Source organism: Lepidochelys kempii, chromosome 2 (assembly GCF_965140265.1).
Source record: "Lepidochelys kempii isolate rLepKem1 chromosome 2, rLepKem1.hap2, whole genome shotgun sequence".
NCBI classification, from domain to species: Eukaryota; Metazoa; Chordata; order Testudines; family Cheloniidae; genus Lepidochelys; species Lepidochelys kempii.
This window is the reverse complement of record NC_133257.1, coordinates 180,384,107-180,410,309: the sequence shown is the minus strand read 5'-3', so window position 1 is coordinate 180,410,309 and position 26,203 is coordinate 180,384,107. Positions and strand designations below refer to the sequence as shown.

Here is a 26,203-nt window from a genome sequence, read left to right as displayed (position 1 = left end):
ACATAGAGGGAGAGAAACAGTACCAAAAACCAAGAGACCTCTTAATTAGTAATACCCTGGAATTTAAACTATGGGGGATCAAACTCATTTGTGATTTTATACAGAACTTCTTTAATATGATCCAACACCTATACGTCTAAAAGCTTGTCTACACCCAAAAGTTGTATCAGTATAGTTGAAGCAGTACAGCCCCATAGTGTGGTTATATATTGGTATAATGTCAACTTTAACATTTAGGTCGACATAGCTCGGTCAATCAGGGGTGTGAAAAATCCACACCCTTGAGTACCGCAGCTATGCTGACGGAGCTAGGTCAATGGAAAAATGCTTCCATCTGCCTCACTACTGTCACTCAGAGAGAGGTGGTGTTCCCGCACCAACAGAAAAACCCTTTTTGTTGGCATAGGCTGTGTCTACAACACAGGGTTATGCCTTCGTAGCTATGCTGGAATAGTCTCTGTAGTCATGCCCATAGTTTTGCCTGTCTGGGAAGAGAAATAAGCTACACCAGCCTAAGGTTCCTTTATATCAGTACAGCTGCGTTCACACTAGGAGTTGCAGTCAGATAGCTATTTCAGTTTTGTTTTTTTAAAAGACCTATAAATGAAATAGTTATACCAGTACACATAACATCTGTGGACCAGGCCAAAGTCACTTTTGAAAATGGGGCTTTTGCCTTTGAAAAAGTTTTACCATACCAGGTTTCACCTGCCCTTCCCACCATCTCAAACAGTCAACTAAGGGCACAGGACTTTACATATGCGATACCTACGCTCATTAATTTATCTAGTTCTTTTCTGAACCCTGTTATAGTCCTGACCCTCACAACATCCTCTGGCAAAGAGTTCCACAGGTTGACTGTGCATTGTCTGAAGAAATACTTCCTTTTGTTTGTTTTAAACCTGCTGCCTATTCATTTCATTTGGTGATCCCTAATTCTTGTATTATGAGAAGGAGAAAATAGCACTTCCTTATTTACTTTCTCCACACCAGTCATGATTTTATAGACCTCAATCATATCCCCCCTTAGTCTTCTCTTTTCCAAACTGAAAAGTCCCAGTTTTATTAATCTATAATTTCTATAATATAATCTAGAATATCTATTAATTTTTCTATATTGTGCCATGGTCACTTGGTTGTATGAAATAGTTGGATACTTGAAACTCAAAACTTAAGAAAATAAAGGGGTAACAAGAACTTTAAGTAACGATTAAAAAGGAAGGCACAAAAATCTAAAATTAAAAAAAGAAAGTGACACAAATTGCCTTTCAGGCTTCTGCCATGCGGGGGAAGGAGCATTACTATAGCACTGAAATCACTCAGTGGAACTTAGTTAACCGTAATGAATCAATAAATGGGACCCTTCAGGGACACATATTTAATCTTATGCTTTAGCCACTATCTAGCATATACAGTAATTTGATACTAGTAAAAGGGGCTTTACAAATTAACATCTTTACAATAAAAACTATTGAGACCCTAATTATCCTTACATCCTTCCCCTGAGGTGCCTTCCGTTTGAATAACTCTGTGGAGAAAATTCCTTTCCCCGTTTCATACTATACACAGTGACCAGTGCAAATGTTCACAGCTGTAAGCAATAGGTTGTTTAAAAACATGTGATGGCTGCCACAACTCCCTCTGTGAAATCGCTTCAGTAGAGTTACATAATTCATGGCTGCAGAGAAGACTTTGGCAGACAACACATCAAAAGTGTCATGCAAATACTACAACGCACACTGCACAGAAGACATTCCTCTACCAACAAAAGAGTTATTTTCTTTGAAATGACAGATGGGTTAGCGATTAACTTCACTGTTCTCTCCCAAGAATCCCTTAACGTCAAGATTCCTCTGGCGCCTTGCTATTAAGTACTGTATGAAGAATCTCTATGCTTAGACCAACATTTACAGGACAGTATTATTTAATGTATGTAGAGTACTTTGGGATAGACAACAAGTAGAAGCTATCTTTTATTTATTTATTTATTTTTAACCATGAAAGAGGAGATAAAAGGCTCTTCTCCTCTCTCCAGAATCAATCTATTCCCCAAGCTTTTCTAGTGTATCAGTTTGCTAGTCCAGCTGCAAATATTTGCCTGGTGTCAAGAAGGGGATCATTGGGTTCTTTCCCCCGATTATTTTTATCCCAACCCAACTCCAGTATCAGTTTTACTGCATTCAAATATAACTTTTATTGGACTTACAGTTCTGAAAACCAAACCCATTGCGGGAATGGGGGCGGGTTTAACCACTGCTTACAAGGACATTGCCCAAAATCTGACTTTTCTGTAGCAGGAGCAACATTTTGTATCACTGTTTGATTCATTTTAGCTTTTGGCCTCTCTGACCTTGTTTTCACTGGTGTCTTTAGACATGTTTTATAGACCTCACACATCTAACAAACCTAATATAAACAAGGCAAGTTGTAGTTTTAACATGTTTTAACTTGTCAAGGTCAACTTTCATTCCCCCTCCCCAAGAGTCTATAACAACCAGCTCACATATGAAAACTGCAACTGTTTTGTATATGCTATAATTTTAACTCCTTGGTTGACATGTTAGGAAAAAGATGTCTTTTAAACATCCACACAGCCTACATTGCTGGTTCAAATCCAATACATGGCAGTGATTGGAAGTTAGTCTCTAATGGCTGTTTGGTGATCTATGTATTATTAGACCAGGATCTAGTCACTAAAGAAACACCAAACAAAACCACCACCATAACTGACATTTTTTGCACACTCTCAGCATGGAATCTAAGGCTTTGTCTTCAATGCACAGTTGCCCCAGGTGATTGCTACCTGTGTCTGAGCACCCGAGTTTGCCAAACCAAGGTATGGGCATTCCTACAGAAAAACCCACACTGTGCCCTCACTGTTTCTGCACTTGCTCATGCATGGGGCGGGTGGAGGGGGAGGGGGAGATATCCCATGGTCCTTTGTAATTGAGAAGCTCTAAGATTCTCTCTCAGTCAATTTGGTCAATTGCAGGAGAACCTGTCTGTCCTTCAGGAGGAAGTGTGAGAAGGCATGTAAGGACTATCAGCTCTTGAATGATTTAGCCTGCACCTCATTACAAAGAGGGCAGGTTCCAGCCACAGTTAAAACAAACTCTAGGCTCTAACCCACACTCCCTGCAGGGCTTAAAGCAACTCCAAAACCTGGCTCAGAGGTTTTTCTGTTTGGACAGTAGGGGGGTTAAAGGTTCAAACCCAGATAAGAGCCTGGGTTAATTGTGCAGTGAAGACATACCCTTTGATTGGATAGATAAAGCATCCACAAATGGGTTTCCCCTCAGGCCAACGTTGAAGTACATCTCTCTTCTACAGTTCAGCGTGAGCTCGTTTGTATCACTTTTGCCCTTGTTGTCTTTGTTCTTGGGATAGATTAGGGACTTCGGTTTCCCTGGCTGACACCATTCAGCACAGAAAGCAAAGGAAAGCCTAAACACCACTCTCCTGTTAAGTAATATTGAAGCCTATCCCAGGGAAACAGCAGATGCCACACATCTGGTTAAGAGAAGACATCACGAAAACATAGTTCACTGTTGATCTGTACATCTGTCAGAAAATAAAATCTCTAAGATGGTGAATACAGCATTCTGTTAATTATGAACACTGCTACTGCTAACAAATCTTTTGGTGCTTAAGATATTTTTGATTACTGTAATGCAGGAAAGGTTTATTCTCCCTCATTCCCATTAATACAAGCTTCACACATCTCTGTCACATAACTGGGACTATAGATATAGAGCTATAGTACTTTAGTGACTGGGACTCAGGGGACCTGGGTCTTCAATCCTCTGCTTTGCTACAAACTTCCTACGAGACTTTGAGCAAGTCTGTACTTCAGCGCCCCATACATAAAATGGGGACAAGAAGTACATCGCTACCTCACAGGGGTCTCACATTAGGGGAGGCACTCAGATACTATGGTAATGGAGGCAATATGCGTACCACAGACAGATATTTGAAGGAACAGAGTACATTTCCTCTTGCCCAGGGGTTCTCAAACTGTGGGTCGGGAACCCTGAGGGGTTCACGAGGTTATTTCATGGCAGGTCATGAGCAGTCAGCATCCACCTCAAACTCCACTTTGCCTCCAGCATTTATAATGGTGCTACATATAGAATCATAGACTATCAGGGTTGGAAGGAACCTCAGGAGGTCATCTAGTTCAACCCCCTGCTCAAAGCAGCACCAATCCCCAACTAAATATTTAAAAGTGTTTTTAATTTATGGGGGGGGGGGTGAGGGTGTCGCACTCAGAGACTTGCTATGTGAAAGGGATCACCAGTACAAAAGTTTGAGAACCACTGCTCTTGCCTTTCATTCTGAGCTGTAATTCAGCCAGCTTCCGATACCCCGCTGAAAAATGCACACTCTACTTCTTTATTTCTGCTTCATTAGAAATGAAGCATCACCCCCGATCATCTGCATCACGGTGATGAAGAAACCAAATCTCATCCCTCTCTCCAGAAGCCAAACATATTATCAAAACAAAACATTCAAACACAGAAGGATGAACTCCTTGTTCCAAATCTTGATCTCCTATCAGGCCAGAAAATGCCCTCACTGGCTCCTCCAGCACCCTGCTGCCATGAACTCCCAAGTACATAAGGGATCACAGGGAAAAGAACATTTATAAAATCCAAGTAAGGCATAGCTGAGTGAGTTATAGCACTAATCTCCCTATTACATAAGTATGCACTACAGAATTATACTGTAGTGACAAATGCTGCTTTAATAATTTCAAAGTGGTGAGGAAAAATTCAGCTCTTCACATCTCCACTCTACAGGGCAACATGCCTCTGAAAAGTGTATGAAACAAAGATGCCATATGCGACTGAGGACTGTGCGGCTGAAATTATGGTAACTTACAATGGGAAAAGGTCTATGTATGACAGTGTAAGGGATTACATACACTAATTTTAAAAAAACAATTGTTATTCTCTTTAGTAATATGATTCCAGAAGTCCATGAGAGGAGGAGGGTGGTTGTAATTGAATTATAAAGTGCAGGTGAATGTTCCAGCTGACCAGAATGTGAATGAGACACCTTGTAGTTAATTCAGCCACACATATATCCCCAGGAATCTCATCACTCTGCAAAAAACACTTCTCTTAAATATAGTAGATGCTTAACTTTTAAAGGCGGCTCCTGCTGCTTCTAAAAGAGAACCGTTCCAGTGTATCTGTGTCCAGCAGCTTTTAGTTATGTCCATCCCTTATCTTAAAGTGCAGTGTCATCACCTGATATGTTGCAAATGCAAGGGCCATGCTGCAAGTTTTCAGTGGAAATTGTGGTGCCAACAAACTCACGGCCATCATTCTGCCTTCATTCTTCCGAAAAATTAATCACTGCCACTGTAAGATTGCTTGTGTAGCAGCATTATGCCGACGGGAGAAAGCTCTCCCGTCAACATAATAAAACCAGCTCAACAAGCGGCAGTAGCTACGTCGGCATGAGATGGCACTGTGCACACAAGTGCTTATGCTGGCAAAACTTATATTGTGCACACGCACTTGTGTGTGTTTTTTCACACCCCGAGCGACAAAAATTTTGCCAACATAAGTGCTAGGGTATACATGGCCTTAGAAAGCACCACTGGGTATTGTCTATGCTGCTGATTGTGAAGGAAGGGCTTTAGGATGGAAGCAATGCTCTAACAGGGACAGAAAGGGACACTTTTACGAGAGAGGGCCCCCTCCCAGGCCCACTATTGTAATAGCACAACAAGGTTTGCATACATATGGTTCTTTCTAGGATATAAGGCTGAAGGACAAGAGACTTCAGCACTGCACCAAGTACACTGTTAAGTACTATTTAATAGCAGAAGTATCCTATTACTGCACATCCTGCTAAGTTAATGATTACAGTGTTTGATTATAGCTCATTAATTTTAAATGCCATGCTGTCTTACTGCAGCCCACCTCTATTACTGTTGCCCCCTACTCCATTAACTTCTGCCTTCCCCCACCCCACCCCACCCCCATTTAACATAGTAAACAAAAGGGGATTATTTTTATTTGTCAGTGAAGAGGTTCCAGCCATGCACCACTGGAAGTTAGTTCACAGCCAATCAGAATGTGGTTGGAAAATCTGCAGCCAGACCCTAATAAAATTTAATACTTGTCTGTAACGTTACTCTTATCCAGAATGGCTCTCTGCCACCACAACTCTTCTTGCTCTGACCACTACAGCCCCACTAGAAGAAAGGAAATAATATTTTTCATCACTTATTGTAATTGAACATTGATTGATTCCTGATGTTAACTATACTGTACATTAATACACTGAATTATATCTGGACCACCCTTTCCAAAAAGTTTGTTGTACCATGGCTGTGTTCCAGAAAAGAAGAAAAGAAAAAAGAAAAAAAAGGCTTTCCATTATTCTTACTTACGAAAATAATTGTTGCATTAAGTGAAAGATATATAATTTCCTTATGAGTGCCACTAACAATCCCTTCTCATATTTAAACTACAAGATTTTACAAGTGTTTATTTTCCATATATATGCTGTTTATTGCATTTCATCAAGGTTGGACAATGAAACTACATTGGCCAGTTTCCATTTTATCATCAGTTTCATTTTCTGTTGTATAAAATAAAAAAAACTCCACTGAATTGAAAAAAATAATCACTAAAATCATTAAAACACTTATACTCTGTGTTTAATATCTAAGGGCCAGACTTGGGATGGTGTAAATTGAAATAGTGCCAGTGGCTTCAGTGAATTGGTTTTAATGGAGCTGTGCCAATTTATACCGACTAAGGATTTGACCCTAAATTGGTGGCCTAAAATTACTTGAGAGTCCCCTTAGAAAAATATCTCAGTTGTACTTTGATTGTGAAGAAGTAAAATACAGCAACTCCAGACGTCTCAGAAAGAAAGAAAATCTATTGAAGTTATATTCTACCACATTTATCAGTAATGCTAGCCAAAAATTAAAGTAGCAGCACACTCCCAAAACTCAGGAAACCACTGTGAAAAATTTAGTTCATTGACTAGGAAGTCAAGGTTTAGAGAAGGCATTAATATAAAGCAATACATATGGTTCCTGTAATGTGCTTCATTACATTGTGTCAGTAAGAAAACCGCACTTGACAGTGTTCTTGTCACTTTTGCCAATTTTTGAAATACGTGAAACTAAATATTTTTACTCAGGTTTCCTACTCATGTGATTACAGATGTAAAATATTTTATATCTGGATTAACTTCAAGCAGAAGAAAAGGATTCTCCAAATTTATACCAGTGTAACCAAGAGCTGAATTTGTCTCACTATTTAAAACAAAATAATCTATTTATCAATCTGCTTAGTAATAATGCAAACACACACTGGTAGCTTGTCAATGACAGTTTTGGAGAGTTTTGTAATGCCAGTGGTTTACCAAGTTAGGAAGGAAGATTTCACTTATCTTCTACAGTGAAGTATTTAAAAAAAAAAAAAAAACAAAAAAAAAAACCTTCACACATGACAATGAGAGAGGAAACATTATCTGCTAAGCAAAAGTATTTAAACAATTTTCTGTCCTTTTTTCCATATTTTGGGCCATATTCTGATGTGTTCAGTGGCGTTGCAGATCCACTTTGATGAATCTAGCCAGTGATACACATTCCCTCTTTTATTTGAGTGTAATACAAATTATATTATCAAAATGCTATTTCACACATTGTATCCATCACCTGTGCACATTCCCGGTGCTGCCCACAATCGCTTAGTTTAAGACTCACTCATACCAAAAATGTGAGAAATCAGATATTTCCTGTTCCTATGTTTTAGAGAAGAGTGAAGCAAGTTAAAACCCAGTAAAACCCAACAGGGCTTGAAAACTTGAGAGTCCAAATTCGCAAACCCTAACTGGCCAGAAACTCCCACTGACTTCAGTGGGAGTTTTGTATGTAGAGGACTTGCAGGATCAGCCCTACATTTGATTGTGCATTGTGGGATGCTTTCATGGAAGGGCCATCTAACTCTTCCAAGGAAAGTGTAAATTTAACAGACACCAAAAATGGTCAAGTGCACAAATCTGAAAAAAACTACAGAGAATTTTTTCTCTAATCTTTGTCAGTCATTGATTGATTGACTGATTGATATCAATCACACTCAAAATTTGCTAGGTGTTTTCTAAACACAGAAGGCAGCACAGTCCCTGCAAGAAACAGTTTAAGATCAAGTCAGCTGCATTCCTGGCAACAAGACGATCTTGTACTTTTAAAATACTACCTTGTCTTGAAAGAAAGAAGTGTGTTTGGTGGGATTTTTCTTCTTGTTTTGTTTATAGAACCCTCAGGGTTATTCACTGGAACTCACCCTGTCAGGCAGGTGGAGTTTTTAGGCTTTCGGAGGCAGTGTGGTCAAGTGGATCAGAAAATGGATGGTAATTCAGGAGAACTAATTTCTATTCCTGTCTTGGTCACTGTGTTATCTTAGGCAAGTCATTTCACTTCTCTGTGCTTCTTTCCTTTCCCACCCTTTGTCTGTCTTGTCTATTTACGTTGCAAGCACTTTGGGGCAGGAAGCATTCTACACAGCACTGAGCGCACTGCAGCCCTGATCTCACTTTGGGCCGCTAAACATTACTAGAATACAATAATCATTACAGAAAAGGCACCATGGCTGGAGGTAAAGATTTTAGGATGCAATTTTCAGTTGATGGTGTCACTTTAAACTTTATTTGGAATCAGGACTTTTTTTGTTTGATTGATTATTTCAAGGGTGGTAAGTTTGTCAAATTTTGGCCTGACAGTTCCTGCTGGCATACCTGCACCATCCTGACACACCCCTACCTTTCACTCTCTCTCACACACACACACCCCACCTATGTTTCTCTGGAAACCACATTACAAACGATATGCACAATGCCTAATGAAAGAAAGAAGGAGGTCTCTTCATTTCAGAGGGCATGGCAAGGGCTTTTGGTTTACTCTTCTTCTAGCTCTTCTTTTTAAAAAAAACTCATGTTTTCCAGGAAATAAAGATTTAAAAGCTTATGGTCTGATTTACAGACATGACAAAGTGCTGAGCATCAGCAACTCCCACTGATTTAATGAGAACTGTGGGTGCACAGAACCTCTAAAAATCAGGCTGCTATTGGTTTGACCAATTCCCTGGTACCTTGTTTGTTGCAAATGCCAACAGACACTTGCCCGCTAGCCCTATACTACAATGGGACTAAAAATAGTGTGAAACAGATCACAGGGAGGGCAGAAGTTAGGACCCCTGTTCAGCAGAATATTTTCAGCATGTACTTACATTTCCTTCATTTCAGAACAACAAAGAAGATACTGAAGTGTTTGGACGCATCAGGAGTAGACTGTAATTGTGAAAAATTGGGATTGTCCCTATAAAATCAGGACATCTGGTCACTCTAATCAGGACCTAGGTGCACTGAGGAAAACTTTCAAGGGTTTTCTTTTGTATGAAATAATAATTATTATTTCAGTAAATAGTATCTGCTTTTCACCTTATGATATTCTATACAGATAACAACCTGTATGATTAATCTATTATGGCCTACATCTAAAATATTATGAAAAAAGCCACTTTTATTACTACTAATATATATGCCAATATATGACCTCAGGTAAGTCCAATCCATAAACAATGCCACTTGTGTAACATTTACATAAAAGTTACTTAAGTTTTGTTCCACATAGATTTCCACAAAAGGTTTCCCAACGTTAAGTTTAATAAGTCTCTCTCTAAATAAGTCACCCCCAAATGTATGAAGTATTTTCCTGCCAGTATGATATGTATTTGAGATATTTACTCAGAAAGCCCCCTGGTTGAACAAGACACTGCCTATGTGGCATCTGCATAGAACCACAAAATTCTTCTGTTTGCACAGTATATTACCATTCAGGTATCCAGACCTCAAAGCTCACTGCAGCTATTTATGATGGAAATATTTTGCATTTTCCTCATGTTTTCCATCTGTAGATCTCAAAGCATTTTGCATCAGGATTTAAGCATCATTATTATAATTTTACAGATAGAAAAACTGAGGCACAGAGAAGTGAAATGGGTCACACAATGAGAAAGAATGCCTCTTTCAAACACCTGGTAAAAAACCAACAGCCAAATGTATCAAAACACCAAACCGAGCAATACAGTGAGAAGGTTACACACATTCTATACGCACTATTTACATGAATCCATGCTGTCAAACATACAGATGCATCTAAGTAAACAAACATATAGATATATATTAGTACACAGAAATAGGCACTTACTTGATCAATTTCCATCAACTTGGGGAAGGCACCTGGCCATTCTATAGCCACCTTCACTATATCAGCAGGAGGCGGCATTGTAGATGCCGCTGTTCTTCAAAGCCAGTAAAACTGGACACTAAATATTGCAGAGAGTCTCTTTCATTCACACCTGCAGGGAGGGAAAGAAAAATACAGCACAGTTCAGCCAGAATTCTAACGCTGCTTTCATTTCCTATGTATTGCAGGTGAATGAAAAATATGTCTGTGTGAGAGAGAGTGTGAATATACATATACCAAAAGCATAAACATAGAACAATGCCACTGCACACTGTACAGCTAGCCAGCCTATTAGAAAGATGGCTGAAACACTGGAATGTACTGTGAATAATAGTCATGCATTGGACAGTTTTAAATAGAGAAACTATTTTTAAATGTTATTAAATACGGTTAGTGAAAAGCTACAAACTACAAAAGGCTGAACATTACATTTCACTTCTGGAGACTCAAGGAGCCTGATTAAATTTCTGTTAGAGCTTGTACTCAGCTCTCCAGAAAGAGAGATTGCCCAGGAAGTTATGGCCAGGAAACACTGTTTCTCTTAACTATAGCAATGATCTTCTACGTGTTCACAAATAGATCACTGCACTATAGCAACCAGGATGTCAGGAGGAAGGCAGAATGCACAGCGTTTTACACACACACACACACACACACACACAAATATGTGCACAGAAACTCCTTTCTACAATACAGACTCAGAGCTTGAATTTGCTAGCATGTATGAATATATATATATAGCATACATTGATAGCACATGTAATCACACAGTTATATATGGTGTTGCCGCTGTGCAAAAGAATTAATATCAATAGGGCTTCACAGCTAATGGCATGAGATGTGAGTTTTGAGGGGAGGAGAACTCAGCTATCAGTTGATATAGACTCTACGCTTTATTTATGTTTTAATTTTTTCCTTAGATGTATGTAGTAGCAAAGATCATCTTCAAGAAAGTGAACTGATACAGAATTCGCAAAATGAAAAGGAGTACTTGTGGCACCTTAGAGACTAACCAATTTATTTGAGTTAGCTGAAGACAAGCTTCAATGCCTCTACCACAACTTAGTGGTCGCAGATCAGGGACCAGCAGTAACCAAGTAATCTTTTTTCCATAACCTGCATCCTTCACCCCGTCCCATTGTATGTGACATTCACACTTGTCTGTCAAGTATATCATTCAGATTGTAATCTCCAAGCCTTTTATATGTACTCAGTGAAGAGCCTTACACTCTTGTTGCTGATCTAAGATACATTATAAACAATACACTTGCCAAAAAGGACCCAAAAATGGAGTGCGGTCCTCTGGAAGGACAGCACTGTCCCACCCTCCTTTACAATAGAAAGGAGAGGTGCATACATGTATAGACACCCACACACTGTGCAGTAGCCATGAGGGTTGAGAAGAAAATATATTTCTTCTTCCAGCAGCAAGAAGACGGTGGAAGTTGGGAGAATTTTAGACACCTCATAGTAACAAGCAAGTACAAAAATGGAGTCCCTGAACACCCCAGTAAGAACTCCTGCAACCCATACCCATCCGCTGTGAATGGGTGGACAAGCTTCTCACCAGAGCACTGCTCCACACCTCTTTGGGGGTGCTGTACACCTGCCCTGCCCCCACTCTTTTTCACTTGTCTTTCTTGAGAAGGTTTAGTCCTCAGGCTAGTGTCTGGTAAGTTTTTCAAATCCTGGACATTCTATTACATACCCTAAAAGGTACTAATGGAACATTTCATGAGGGTTAACATTTCATTGTTGCCAGTGACAACAACATCAATATCAACAGTGTAACTATCACTGCATTGGCAGGGACAAGCACCATGGCAAAAACAGAACCTAAAGCAAGGCAAAAGAGACAATGGGTGGGGTGGGGTGGAAATCATGAGGCTTCTTGGGGAAAAAAATGGAGAAGTTTGGTGGTATTTCTATCTAGGAACATACCGAAACCCGCTGGGGAGTTTAGGGGGACCAGGATTAAGCACAAGCAATCCTGCCCTGCAACAATGGTGACAAGAGACAGAAAGATCCACTTTCTTCTAACACCACACAAGGAATTAGAAGAGTACAGACAACAGTTATATACTGAACCCTTTTCTCCTGCTCCCTACTTCACTGTCAAGCTTCTGCCTAAGACTTTCCCCAGCCTCCCTCTTCTCTCTGACTTCCTGTTACAGATTTAAAGAAACAAACATACAAGGAGAAGGCAGCGTTGGCATACAAAGCACACTCCCCACACCATACTTACACATGCACACACTTTGTAACAGGATGAGATGTGGGAGCAACTCATGGTACAATCTCCTCCTCTCTGCCTATAGGATTTAAAGGGAAGGCAACGCACAGTCTGATAATCGCCTTGGGGGTCAGCTAATTGTAAGGCCAGCCATGAAAGTTGGGGGATTTTTGATTCATGGTTACTTCTAAGCAAAACATCACCATCCAGCTGTAAATCTACAGATAACATCCACTTATGTACAAATAGGGAAATTAACCCCTGATTTTACTTTACTGAATCCTGGTCCATCTTAAACAATCCTGCCGAGGTGTGAAAGTAAAACTCATAGTTCACCTTAGCAACAGTTTTCCCTGAAGCAGTTCTTTCTTAAACCAAATTTAGCTCAGGAAAAAAACAAGGCCCTGTGTCCGATTTATGGTATAAAAGAAAAGTGATTTTTAGAAAACACCTTATCTTGACTGATTCCTAATAAAAGTTGGTATAAAACAATCCCCTGCACAACCCAAATGTTGGACTCAAATCAGTTCATAAAGACAAAGGGGAAGATCTTCAGCTGGTGTAAACTAATGTTTGAAAAACAAAAGACAAATTAGCTCATTAAAGTGCAAATTCTAAAAGTTAAAGCTATACCGTACACTGTATATTACTTGAAGAAAGTGTGGTGCATTTCAAGCAAAGTATGTTGTCCTTTGGATAGTCTGCTATGTTATAGCAATGAACTCTGAAGCTGGAAATCGGAATATCCCTCATGTAATGTAGTGCTGAAAAATGCATTAGATCAGACACATAAGCCCAGTTTACCTACCTGGCTCTGAGATATTAACTCCATATGTGAGCCAGTACAGCATAAACTCCATGACTGTGCCAGTTGACTTATGAATTGTCCTTATTTATTTATTTATTTTAAACCACACATAAACAGATTGCACATGAAACACAGGATTTTGGATTTCTAAGAGACGAGTGCCATGGGAGAATGTAAAATAAATAATATTTTGCACTTCTATTGTGCCTTCTGTGCAAAAAATCCCAATACACTTTAAATATTTATAATTATCACACTAGTAGGAAGTATTATCCTTATGTTGCAAATGGGGAAAGAGAGACTCCAAGAGGTTATGTGACTTAATACCTACACAAAGTCTACAAATGGCTGAGGACAGAACTCTAGTCTCCTGACTCCCAGTCCTGGGTTTCATCCACATCCCCCCCCCCACACACACACACACACACACAAACTCCCCAACACACACACATTTCCTGTCTTTCACATGAGAAAACTAGCTGTAAAATATTAGTGCAGGCTCATTTCATCAGCAAGAAAATTAAAGGAGTTAAGGATTCAAAACCAACTTGCATTTGAGAGTTTAATAAAGTGTTTGACGCTTTCTAAGGATGTCCAGAACTGTGAGGCACCATGTTCCCTGCTCCTCCGCACTCCAGTGTGTGTGAGTGTGAGAGAGAGAGAGAGAGAGAGAGAGAGATTGATTGATTGATTGATTTGCTGGTGCTAAACTGGGTGTCAGCTCCCTTACACCCCCAATCTGTTAGACACTCAATCTCCTCTGAGCTCTGGTAGCCCTTACTTCGCCTTGCAAGTTAACAGTTGGTGTACCCCAGAATCCGAGCTCCTCTGATGTGTCACCATGGAGCGTCCAGCCCCAGTCACTGGACACTCCCAATAACTCGACCTTATGGTGAAGATCAAGTATGTGTGTAGTAACTCCCAGGTTTGCTGTTCTCAAGGGAACAGCATACACACAGTTTCACTGGCACAACTCAGGATCAGGTCCTTTATCACACCACAGAGATATAGTTATAGTGAAAGAATCAAATTTATTTTCAAAGATTTAAGATACCGAGAAAGGATAATGAAAACAGAAATGATTATGTATAAAAAACAAGTATAGCACGCTTCTTGGAGTCTACACTTAACAGGCTAAAATCCATGTCTAAAGCAGTTTCTCACCCAGGACAGGCTGGGATTCCATTTTCATGAATATAAATCACACTGTGCTGTTCCTGTCCCCCAGTTATAGTCCAAATATACATCTACAATGCACTCCCAAACAAGACTCTTTCCGCCCTGCTTGTTCTCCTCTTCCTGTTAAATCTGCATTTAGCTACACTGGTGCTTGTGAATGAGACAATGTTCAATTTACATTTCAACAGATGGATGAATAAATATCTCTGGTCTGGGAGGAAACCCGCTTCTCAGCTCTGCTGGGGAGTAACACCTTGTGTGACAAAGTTCCTCCTCTACCTTGATGGGTCCTGCGCTTATTGGTGGATTTTGCTCGCCTCAGAGATTCACAGTAGCCCTCAGTTTGGCCACTTTCGTGGCTCAAATCTGCCATTCACTCAGATAACCTCATCACTGGCCAGCATGGGGAAAAAAGAGTAAGAACAATCCCCGCAGTTTCTGCTGATCCACCATGTGGGTCGGGGACCAGCTCAGAGACCTTCACCTCTGGTGGAAGCTCCTGTGTTGTGTCAGGAGCTGGGAGGTTTTGGGGGAATCCGGGCCCGCCCTCTACCTCCAGCCCAGGGCCCTGTGAACTGCAGCTGTCTAGAGTGCCTTCTGGAACAGCTGTGCAACAGCTACAATTCCCTGAGCTACTTCCCCTTGGCCTCCTCCCAACACCTTCTTTGTCCTCACCACAGGACCTTCCTCCTGATGTCTGTTAACACTTGTACTCCTCGGTCCTCCAGCAGCACATCCTCTCGCTCCTTACACACACACCTCACTAACTGGAATGAGAGTCTTTAAACCAGGTGTCCTGATTAGCCTTAATTAATTCTAGTAGCTTCCCAATTGGCTACAGGTGTCCTAATTAGCCTGCCTGCCTTAATTAGCTCTAGAAAGTTCCTGAGTGTTCTGGAATAGTCCCTGTTCTCTTACCCAGGGAAAAGGGACTTGCTTAACCTGGAACTAATGTATCTACCTTCGACCACTCTCTTGTAGCCATCTGGCCTGACCCTGTCACACTAGATACAAATTATAAGAACACATTTTAAGCACACAGACTTAAAAATTTTTAAAATATCATCAGTACATACATCCGTGACTAGCGTGATCCCAGCCTCCCACTGAAGATTCCACATGACACACTTTACAGATACTATGACAACAATGTGCCAGGTGTAGCAAGTTTGTCAGGCCTGACAGAAGTTGCTGACACAGAGTAGGGAACCCTTCATCAGCTGGGACCAACTGGCCTCCTCTGTGTCACAAAGACTACATCTGCACTAGAAGCGCGACAGCGGCAGTTGCTCCAGGGTAGCGCTTCTGGTGAAGATGCTCTAAGCTGACAGGAGAGAGCTCTCCCTTCAGCATAATTACTCCACCTCCCATGAGAGGCGGTACCTATGTCAGCGGGAGAAGCTTTCGCACCAGCATAGCGCTGTCTACACCAGCGCTTAAGTTAGTATCATTTACGTCTCTCCAGGGTGCGGATTATTCATTCCCCTGAGCGACATAAATTAAAACGAAGTAAATTCTAGCGTAGACAAAGTCAAACTGCCTTCTATATTTTTGATGTATAAAATATTCAAGAATCACATAGAGCTGGGCCAGGTGACCACTTTGGAATCAATCCCAAAAAAAGTTTTTCCTCGGCCTTGCTCAGAGAATGCCCTGATGCAACCAGTTGAAGAAATGCGAATAAGAAAATATGACTCTTCACATCTCTCTCCAATAACGGGTAAGATAGCACAAAGTGGACTCACACCAAAAACTGTATACAAATCTGCCATTTATAAAAAGGAAGCATAACCTGCTCTTGGGATCTTACATAACCACATCTTGTCAAATCTAATCAGTTTTGTCAGCTGAGCTCAAGAGGCCCAGGCAAACAAAAACTAAGTGGCAAGTTTCGCTGAAAGGTCCCCCCAGAGACCAAGTCTGATTAACAATTTTAGAAAGATAATCCAACACAAGATGAATACCCCCAAGAGAGTTATTTCTGGATTTAAACTGCAAGTCTGAACAGCCAACTTGTGAGGAGTGTAATATTCTCTGCTGCCTCTGACAGAAGGCAAAATAGTGCACTGAAGCCAGAGCATTGGATGTAAATTTTATATACATAGAGATGCTTTCCTGTTGTTCCCTTTGCTTTGGTTATACTCTCAGTGCTATTCACCTCTGAACCTGACAACACACACAGTCCCAAGAGACCCAAGTCCATAACACTCACAGATGCTTTGACACAGTGCAAGACAAAACCAGTTGAGGATCAGGGTTGTAGCACCTGAGGGGGCAGGACATTTACCTCTGTGGGAATGCCCGTTCAGGAGCCTTTTAACCCTTCTCTGCCTTCACCCTGACCACTGGCATTCTAACATACCATCTCATAAGGTTGGATCCAGCTTCCACTGACTTCAGTGAAAAGATTCCCATCGTCTTCAAAGGGAGTTGGATCAGACCTGTGATTTCCAGAATAGGTCATTTCTTTGACATCACACTGACAGATCCATATCAATAATCCACAGCCTAGAAGCATACTATTAATCATAACAAGAGGAACCTGCAGTCCTCTGTGTGTTTAAAAACACCACTTCTTCCATAATCTGTGTTTCAGGAGGGACTTGCATGAAAGGAAGGTGACTTAAGTACAATGGCAGGGGGGAGACTTTCAGTAGTCAATGAGACTGTTTTGGAGAGATTGAGGATGAGGAGTTCGATATCACTGGGCTGCTGTCCAGATAGTTGTATTCCTTGTTCCCACACACATACCCACAGCACTCTGACTTTCCAACACTACTACATAGATCCATTCCGTGGAGGATATATGGATGTGATGGGGTGTTCACACCACACTAGCCTGGAAAGGGTTAATGAGGCACAGAAGGGGCAAAATAACCTGATAGGCCACACCTCAGGGAGGATTAGGCTTTATAAGCAATCCCTGATTGAGGATAGAGCCCCGCTGAGCAAGAGGGGCTGGTATGTGGTCAAGCAGTGAGGGCAGAGGAGGAAACCAGCAGCCACCCTCTGGGCTTGGAAAAGTAAAGAGAGGAAACCCAGGGAGAAAGAAGTCCTGGGATCCTGGCCCTGAGGAAAGGGTTTACCCAGAAAAGTGGAGAAGAAAGCCTATAGGAGGCAAAGTAAAAAGTATACCCAGGGAAACAGCAGCAAGGTTAGAGATTGTCAGACCTTGGCTGCTGATTGTAGGGTCCCTGGGTTGCAACCTGGAGTAGCGGACAAGCCTGAATTCCAGTACCACCTACTGGGAAGTGGCACAAAATTGTTGGAAAGGTCAACCAACTAGCAGATCTGGAGGGATGTTGATACCCTGGAAGGATGGACTATATACTGACCTAGCCAGAAGGCTGTGTCACAAAGAAAGAGTACCCAGAGTCCTGGAGAGTAAGAGAGGCTATGGAGTGAGTGAGCAATGGGAGGCGGCGCTATGCCAGACAAGAGCTGATCCCCAGCCATGAGAGAGCCATTACAATCATCAATATGTTTTACAGGCATGCCTTTAAAAGACATTCAGTCCTAAACTAGAGACAAAGGAAGGTTTCAAAGTGTGAATTAAAGATGACCTGTGATTTAAAGATGACGAGATAACAGATGGGCATATACTTTTGGGGGTGGGGGATGCTGTTTTTGTTTAGATGTTATGTATAAAGAAGGCCTGACAGACTGGGGACTTGAAAGAAAAAAATGTTAACACCCCACCCCCACTTTTTTTTTTTTTTTAAACATTGAAATTCATGTCCTTTCTACCCAGTGTTTCCAGTACGACTATGCATAAACTACCAAATCTCAAATAGGGGTAAAAAGGCTACATTACCTCTGTATCCGGCACCAGTGCAACCATTACTGGAGTACGGTGTCTAGTTCTAGTGTTCACAATTCAACAAGGATGTCAGGAAACTGGAGAAGGGTCAGAGAGATGCCACGAGAATGATTAAAGAATTAGAAAATATGTTTCACAGTGATCAACTCAAAAAGCTTGATCTGTTTATTTTAAAGAGAAGGTTAAGGGGTGACTTGATCATGGTGCAGGCCTGATTCTCACTTACACTAAGAGCTTCTTTACACTATTCAGGCAGAAAAAAGAAGCTTTAGTATAACAAAGAATCAAGCCAACTGCACAGAGTAAGTAGGTTGGGGCATACACTGCATACTATATCAGAGAGGTAGGGTGGAGCAAGTCCATAGGGAGCTTTGCAAATCAGGAAGGCAATTTTGAATGGGATTCAAACATGAGTCAGAAGTCAGTGGAAACAATAAAAGGGTGGGAGTATTTATATACAGTCCCACTTTCTGACACAAATGTGTCTAGCTGTAGCACATGGGACTCCCTGAAGTTTCGAGCAACTAGGGATTTAGGAAGAGTATATAAAAAGGAGAAGCTATTACAGTCAAGATGCTAACTGTTTAAACTGAATTAGTTCACTCTGGCAGAGGCAGTTAAGGATTAATTTTGGCTGCATTCCAGAAATGATAAGACACTTGAGATGGAAAAGAATAAGATAAAGGTCAGCTACGATTCCAAAATTTCTTGCCAGAAGCAAAGTTAAGGAGTGATGTCAGAGATGTAGTACAAAGAGGGTTCTTTACCCTGATGGAGTCTCTGAAGCATTCAATAGAAGTTATAATGGAGACAGGAGCTGCCCATCAGAACAGAGAGATAGATGGGAAACAGAGATCACAGAGTGGGGGTCGAAGAAGGTATCAGAGTTAGGAGACAGCATGACAGGGACATAATGTCTAAGGCTGGAAAAAAGCAATCACCTGCCTGCAGGGAAAAGGTTATAGGGAGGAGAGAGAGAGAAGTACAGAAGCAGAGGCACTCTATAATGAATGATAGGAGGGGCAGATCCACATTGCTCACCAGAAACAAAAGAAAAGAGAAATTGGTTAAAGTTAGAATCCTTACTAGGAGACACCACCCTCTTGCTTCAGGCACTCAAGGAGGAGAGAGATTGATCATACGTATTAAAAGTCACTCTGGAATCAAGTGCCAAGAGGGAAAAAAAAGGTTTCTGTGACCTACCGTATGATAATGTCAACAGCTATCTCGCAGTATTGCAAAATAGCTGACTCCTGACATCAGGAAGGTTATGTTTCTGGAGGTGTACTTGCCTGCCCTGTAGGTTAATATCCATTTCTCTCTTATGGCTATTGAAATCAGTTCACCAAAGCAGCAGCCAACACTCACAAAACCATAGGATCATAGAAATGTAGGGCTCAAAGGGATCTCAAGAGGTCATCTAGCCCAGTCCCCTATGCTGAGGCAGGACCAAGTATACCTAGATGTGTGTTCCTGACTCCTCTGAGATGAGCTTGGTCATTTTGGATATGTCTTCAGGGCAGTTGAGAGTGCAACTCCCAGGCCGGCTAGACAGACTTATGCTAGCGGGGCTTGAGCTACAGTGTTAAAAATAGCTGTGTGGACATTGTGGCTTGGAGCTTGAGCTCTCAAGCCTCGAGCTCCAGCCCAAGCCACAATGTCCACACAGCTATTTTTAGCATGCTAGCTCAAACCCTGCTAGCTTAAACCTGCCTAGCCAGACCAGGAGGCACACACCCCAGCTGCAGTGGAATGTACGCCTTTGCAGCTAGTAGAGCAAACAACATAATTTCTGATCCTAATCACTAAGGCTAAGATTTTGTCATAGTTATTTTCAGTAAAAGTCACAGACAGGTCACCGGCAATAAACAAAAATTCACAGAAGCCGTGAGAAGATATTTTGCTGTGACTTTTGCTGCTGCAGCTCCATGGTTTCCCCACCACCATGGCTGGGAGCTGTGGGGTTCCCGCTCTACCCAAAGCAGCTAGAAGCTGCAAGGTGACCATATTTCCCAAAGAGAAAACGGGACACCCCAGCCGCTCGCCCGAGGTGTCCCCTTCTCTTCCCCTCCACCCATGTGCAAGGCTGTCGCCCGTTGCTGGAACCCTGAGGAAGGCCCCCTCAGGAGCCTGTCACCTGTCACTGGAACCTTGCAGGGGGCCCCCTATCGCTGCTGTCACCTGTTGCTGGAACTCTGCCGGGGCCAGCTGGCTGCCAGCTCCTGAGTCCCGCAGCCCCTGGGGCTGAAGCAGAGAATGTCACGGAGGGCTCTAGGAGTCATGGATTCCATGACCTCTGTGACATATACCTAGCCTTCCTAATCACTTAGTAAAAAGCTTGGCTGCTATACTAATGCAGGACAATGTCAATAACCATGCAATAATGCTGCTGTGTTCAGATAGGACAACCTACTCCTAGCACTTGGTGACTTTGGAGGTCCTGAGTGAAAGAGCTTCTACAAAACAAAAAAAGGAACTATCAGTGGGAAGCATAGCAACCACAGCACAGAAAACAACCTGACACAGTCAATACTAAGTAAAAAGTTAACATGGATTAAGGCTACATCTTTTTGTAGCAGCAGATCCAAGCATTTTAGTGTGGGACTCTCCCTTGACCACATCCCAAATGAGAGAACCTCCTTATCCTGAGGCAATGACTCTAAACAAAGTCAGGTCCCAAAGTCTTAAATTGTAGAATACTATTCCTTTCCAAACCCACAAACCTCTAGGGGTGAGAAGCTGTACAGCAAAGCGAACAGCCCTCTCCAAAACAGTAATGTGGCTGCTGGAGGCAGCTCAAGAACAACATAGCCTATACCCTTCCCGAGTGACATCAAAGAGTATCCACTCAAGAATGCTGCCGCCTTTAACAACAGCTCAGACTGTGAGACTTCAGAGGTTAGAATCAAACCCTTCTCTTCTGTGATAAAATTCTGTATGATCACAGAAGCCAAGATTGTAGGTCAATAGTTCACTGCGTGGTCTCCTCATTTTTCTTTTAAACTAACCTCAATATTTCAAATCTTGATTGGCTATAGGGGAAAACTGATAGAGTCACTTCACCACTTTGTGCCTCAGTTTCCCCCTCCACACAATGGAGATAATGATCCTGACCTCCTTTGTGAAGCATTTTAAGATCTATGGATGAAAAGCATGATATGATAGCTAGGTATTATTATGATAACTTCTGTTTCCTCAATGACTATTTTTTAATGAAAGAACAGAAGTTGTTAGCCTGCCAAACAGAAATTGTTTGCTATCTAGTATCTGCCTTTTTAAAAGTTATAATTACAAATGTCCCCCATGCCCCAACAACCACTATACCTAATAGAGAGCAACTGATGAGGGCACAGCTATGCTTCCCTGTCTCCAAAACTGGCTGAGGTTTCTGCTGTAGTGTCTCAGGAAATATGATTAGTTTTGCCAAGAGTGCACAAAACACTCAAAGTTTCCAAACTGGCTGATCAAGGAACCCCTCCTCCACCACTCAAAAGTACAGTCAGAACATTGAGGACTAGACTGTGCCAGCACATTATTCTGCAGAGTTACTTGTGGCAATTTCCAGCTCAGAAGCCAGAACATTAATCATTGATTGCTAGTACAATTCAATGTGGATCAAAAGAATAAATTAATACAAACCAGCTCTCCTTATGATACCTTTGCATATAATAAAAAAACAAACAAACAATGTGTCAGTGATTTAGTCTATTATTCTCTTGATTTCAAGTAGCATTACGACCAAATATTTTACCTGTTTAGAACCTAAAAACGCACTGTACAGGACACGAAGCCCTCTACAAGAGTGGATAAGAGTGGCAGTGCCCTTGATTTACAATGGTAAGTATGTGTTTTGAAATTATTATAAAATAGTAAAAATCTAGCCCCATGATCATTGAATGTTAACAATATTTTAACATACATGACTGCCTAGAATTTCACCCTTTGCACTATGCGGTCTACCAAACCGAAACCCTTCTGCTCCAACAGCACAGGACTTGACATTTTATCTACAGGAGAATCTCCATAAGTTGTAGTAGGGTTTATGATACATTGCGCTTTGTGGATTCCATTCAGATGAGGGAAATGGTGCACATGCACCCACGTCCTCTCACCAGCTTATTATAATATATTTAATTAATTCAGTGCTTTACTTATAATTAGATCCAGCAGTAAAGACAAGAGTATTTGGACAAAATCTTTGGATATTTTTAATGCTCTGATGATTGCTGGGGTTAGTATTTTGAGAAAGGTAACATCATTTTGTGAAGTCACTTGGGAGTGAAACCACTGTTTATAATTCTTGTTTTCTGAGTTTAGTTTTCCCCATTTAAGTCTTGCTATTGCATGTAAAGAAAATCACTGTTTGCTCAACACCACTCTCAGAAGGTCCACACAGTGAGCAACTGAGTTTCAAAATGAAGTTTTCAGCTGAAGTGGGAATTTCTGAATTTCATAGGGGATAGTAGCAGCTTGTTGAAAAATGGTGTAATTGTGTGAAAATGGATGAAAGGTGCAATATGACAAATTGTGAACCAGTCTCCCTCTGATTTCAGTACTGGTTTAACATCAGAAGATCTCTACTGGTCAAACAAATATATTGTTTAGCTATTAAAGAACTTATTTGGAGCAGGATAAAAAACTCTTTGCAACCTCCAGTAGTGACAGGTTTCAGAGTAGCAGCCGTGTTAGTCTGTAATCGCAAAAAGAAAAGGAATACTTAGTGGGCTCCCTTTAAGATAAATGAAATCACCTTGCAGCAAAATGGTAGCACACAAGCTTCAGTCTCCTTTAATTTTTTTTTTTAAATACCCAAAACACTTAAATACTATTCAGTTTGCAAATGGGATGCACAAGAGTTTTCACAAAGCTGCAGTGGACATCTCTACTAGAACAATACTCCACTTTCTTTTTCAGCATCACATTGACCTTAAAGGCAAATCACACGCCATACTCATAGAACCATGGAAATGAGATATCAACAGTATTTTTGGGTGCCAAATACCCACAACTCCCATTCAAGTCACTAGACTTAGCAGCTCTGAAAATTAGAGCCTTAGTGCATCTTCCTGCTAGTGTAAAATTATTCCTCACCGTATATTCTCCAGTGCTTTGTCTAGTCTAGTTTTAAATGATTGCTTGGAAGACTATTCCAGTCCAATAGTGCTCACTTAAGACATTTTTCATGATAGTCACCCTACAGGCCAGATTTACTCCTTTCGTTAAACGATGCCGATAATTTCCTTGGTTCAATAGCTAACCTATTTTAAGTTGTTTAAAAAGAAACACACACCTCTAGCCAAGCCAGCCACTGTTCATACCACAGGCTTAGTCAATGGTTTTAAATCTTTGTACTATCTATTAAAATGAAAACCCACCATGCCGAAGATTGGAGGTTACTTCCAGCTCTCAGCAGAAAACCATAAACCCTTGATGAGCACGTTGTCTCTTTGAATGACTGTGTGATGATGCATGCAGCATGGCTATTAACTTAAATGGCGCGGGTTGGGGAGGGAGAGAAAATCACAAGGCTCTGCTATCAGGTTGGATAACTCTACATTTTCATTTTAAGCTTGCAAAAATGAAATATAAAAGCCAGTAACGATACTAATAAAAGCTGCTTTCAAATTTTTTAAATTAAATCTTATATAAAACTTGATTTGACCCAGATTGATTGATTTATTTATTTCAAGTATTTAACCTGCAATGTGTACATTTAAAGAAAAATGGTGCGGTGGGGGGGAGGTTCATCAATTGTGCTTAAGATGCTATTTTTTTCTGCTAGTATACCTTTAAAATGACTATGGCTTTGAGAAGGGATTAGTCCTTAATGTGCTTTCATTGCTTTTTGTATTTAACATACAGGTTTTATATGACCAAATCCTTAGAAAGATCAGCAACTGTAGAGAGTTTCATTGAATTTTATTACTTTTCTTCCTTCCCTCCTGCTTTCAAACAATGGGCAGGGAGTTGAGGAGGGAACAGTCAGATTTTTTTTTTTTTACTGGAGTTCCTTTTAGCTAACAATCCAGAAAAAATAAATCCTAATAAAATATTGACCCTAAATCCAAGTAATACGATTCTGTCCTCTGATTTTTATTCATCTCTCCTCCACCATTTTTCTCTCCTACTGTTTTGTGCTCCTTGTCAACACCCAGTCTCCCAGCAATCTTTCTCCATCTCCATAATTTTTCCATTGTCCCACTTTACAAAATAACTCTCCCTCTTCCTTTTCTCCTAAAACCCCTATCCTTGCCCACCTGAGTCAGAGCCTGGCCCTGTGTGAGAAGCAGAATGTGATTGAAGCAATCAGCAGTTCACTATGTGATTCTCAGATCCTAACAAACACTAGTGAAACTGGCATCAGCAACTGAAAATTCATAAGCAGTTGGGACATTGCAGAAGTTGAACATGTTATCTCTTAGACGGATTCCAAAAAGGTGAAGAGTTCAAAAGGGAAGCTGATTTCTTAATCCAGCAGCTTCTTTCAGCAATTGTGATAAAAGGAAGGCAAAAGGTCTTAATTGTTTTATTTTTAATTTTTGTTTGCAACTTCCTTTCCTTGCAGGATCACACCAGGGTGTTTCCTGGTGTTCTCCTCTGAGCAGGCAATTTTATGTTATTGCTGCTTGCAACGAAGAACAATCAAGCAAGCATTCACGATTCCCTCCCTTCCCCTCCCTCTGCGCACCCCCCCCCCACACACACACACAGTGGGACTGTCCCACAGGCAAACTTCTATGCCCTTACTCTTGGTTCTTAGAAAAAACACTACATTTACCTCCCCAGACTGCATACAGAGAACGGCCCCCTTCTGCCAAACCCCTTTCCTATACCCAGACCTGCTGCAGGTGAGCAGAATAATATGCAGTCTGCCAGAGCAAAACTTCACTTTTTTAAATGGCTACAAATTGAGATTTACATTACACACACCACAGTATTATCGTGCACGAGCTTTTCAATGAAAATATAACCCCAAATGGAAATGCTTAAGTACCAGCAATAAAGGGACTGATTCATACACCCCAGAGAAAAAGTGGTGAACAATGCATGCTCAGTAAGATTTAGGCTTTATCCCTTATTAAAATAAAACCACATGCCTGATCTCTAACCCTCTTTGCTTTATTAATGTTTTTGTTTTTCAAGATTACAAAAGTAATGTGGAGCAGAAGGCTTTAGAGGACAATTTATCATCCAAGTCCTATGTTCCACATATTAAAATATCCATCACCCTCTCTGTCCACAAAATATAACTATATTTTTGGAGGATCAACAGGAATTATATTTTGAAGGTTGAAAGCAAAATTATGCCGCGGTAGAAAATAAAATACAACCTCCAAAATGTGAAGCACAATCGCTGCTACTATACAGATTGATTGACACCTGACATGTCAATCTACCAAAATTCCAATTGTCTGAAAGATATAACAAACAAACAAACAGGAACATTTTCTCTTAAAAGGTCAGAGATTAGCAATTCTTAAGGGTCTATACACACAGGACTAAAGCCGAGGAACAACCATGAACTTTAAAGTGTGATCTCTTACGTTATAAATTGTTTCCCTACGCCTGAGCCTTTAACACAATTCAGTCTGGATTAAGGTCACAACTAGAATGGAGTCTTATCTTCTCAGTTGAATTCCATCCCTGCAAACATTTGTTCTACATAACAAAATTTGTCACAATTTCCATTCTCTGCTCAGGAAACTCCTAGCACTTGAACAATAGGAGGAAGGGTGGCTGCGAGGGGCCTGGGGGTGGGTGAGGGGGAATATTTCAGGTCCAAATTGAAATGCATTAACAAGAGCTCGGACAGGATGCGTTAGGGGAGTTGTTTGCACACCTTCTCCCTTCACTGTAGATAGGCTTGGAAGTATTGGATTTTTA

At 41.0% G+C, this 26,203-nt stretch overlaps 1 protein-coding gene across 1 annotated transcript in view; it reads right to left on the bottom strand.

Annotated features, from left to right (window-relative positions):
* Nucleotides 1-26,203, bottom strand: part of ELMO1 (engulfment and cell motility 1) — a 413,997-nt gene that overhangs the window by 330,787 nt on the left and 57,007 nt on the right. The window contains exon 2 of the mRNA XM_073332875.1: nucleotides 10,241-10,391. Coding sequence (XP_073188976.1) covers nucleotides 10,241-10,318 — 78 coding nt within the window. The 5' untranslated portion in view covers nucleotides 10,319-10,391. The remainder of the gene's footprint in view (nucleotides 1-10,240; nucleotides 10,392-26,203) is intronic.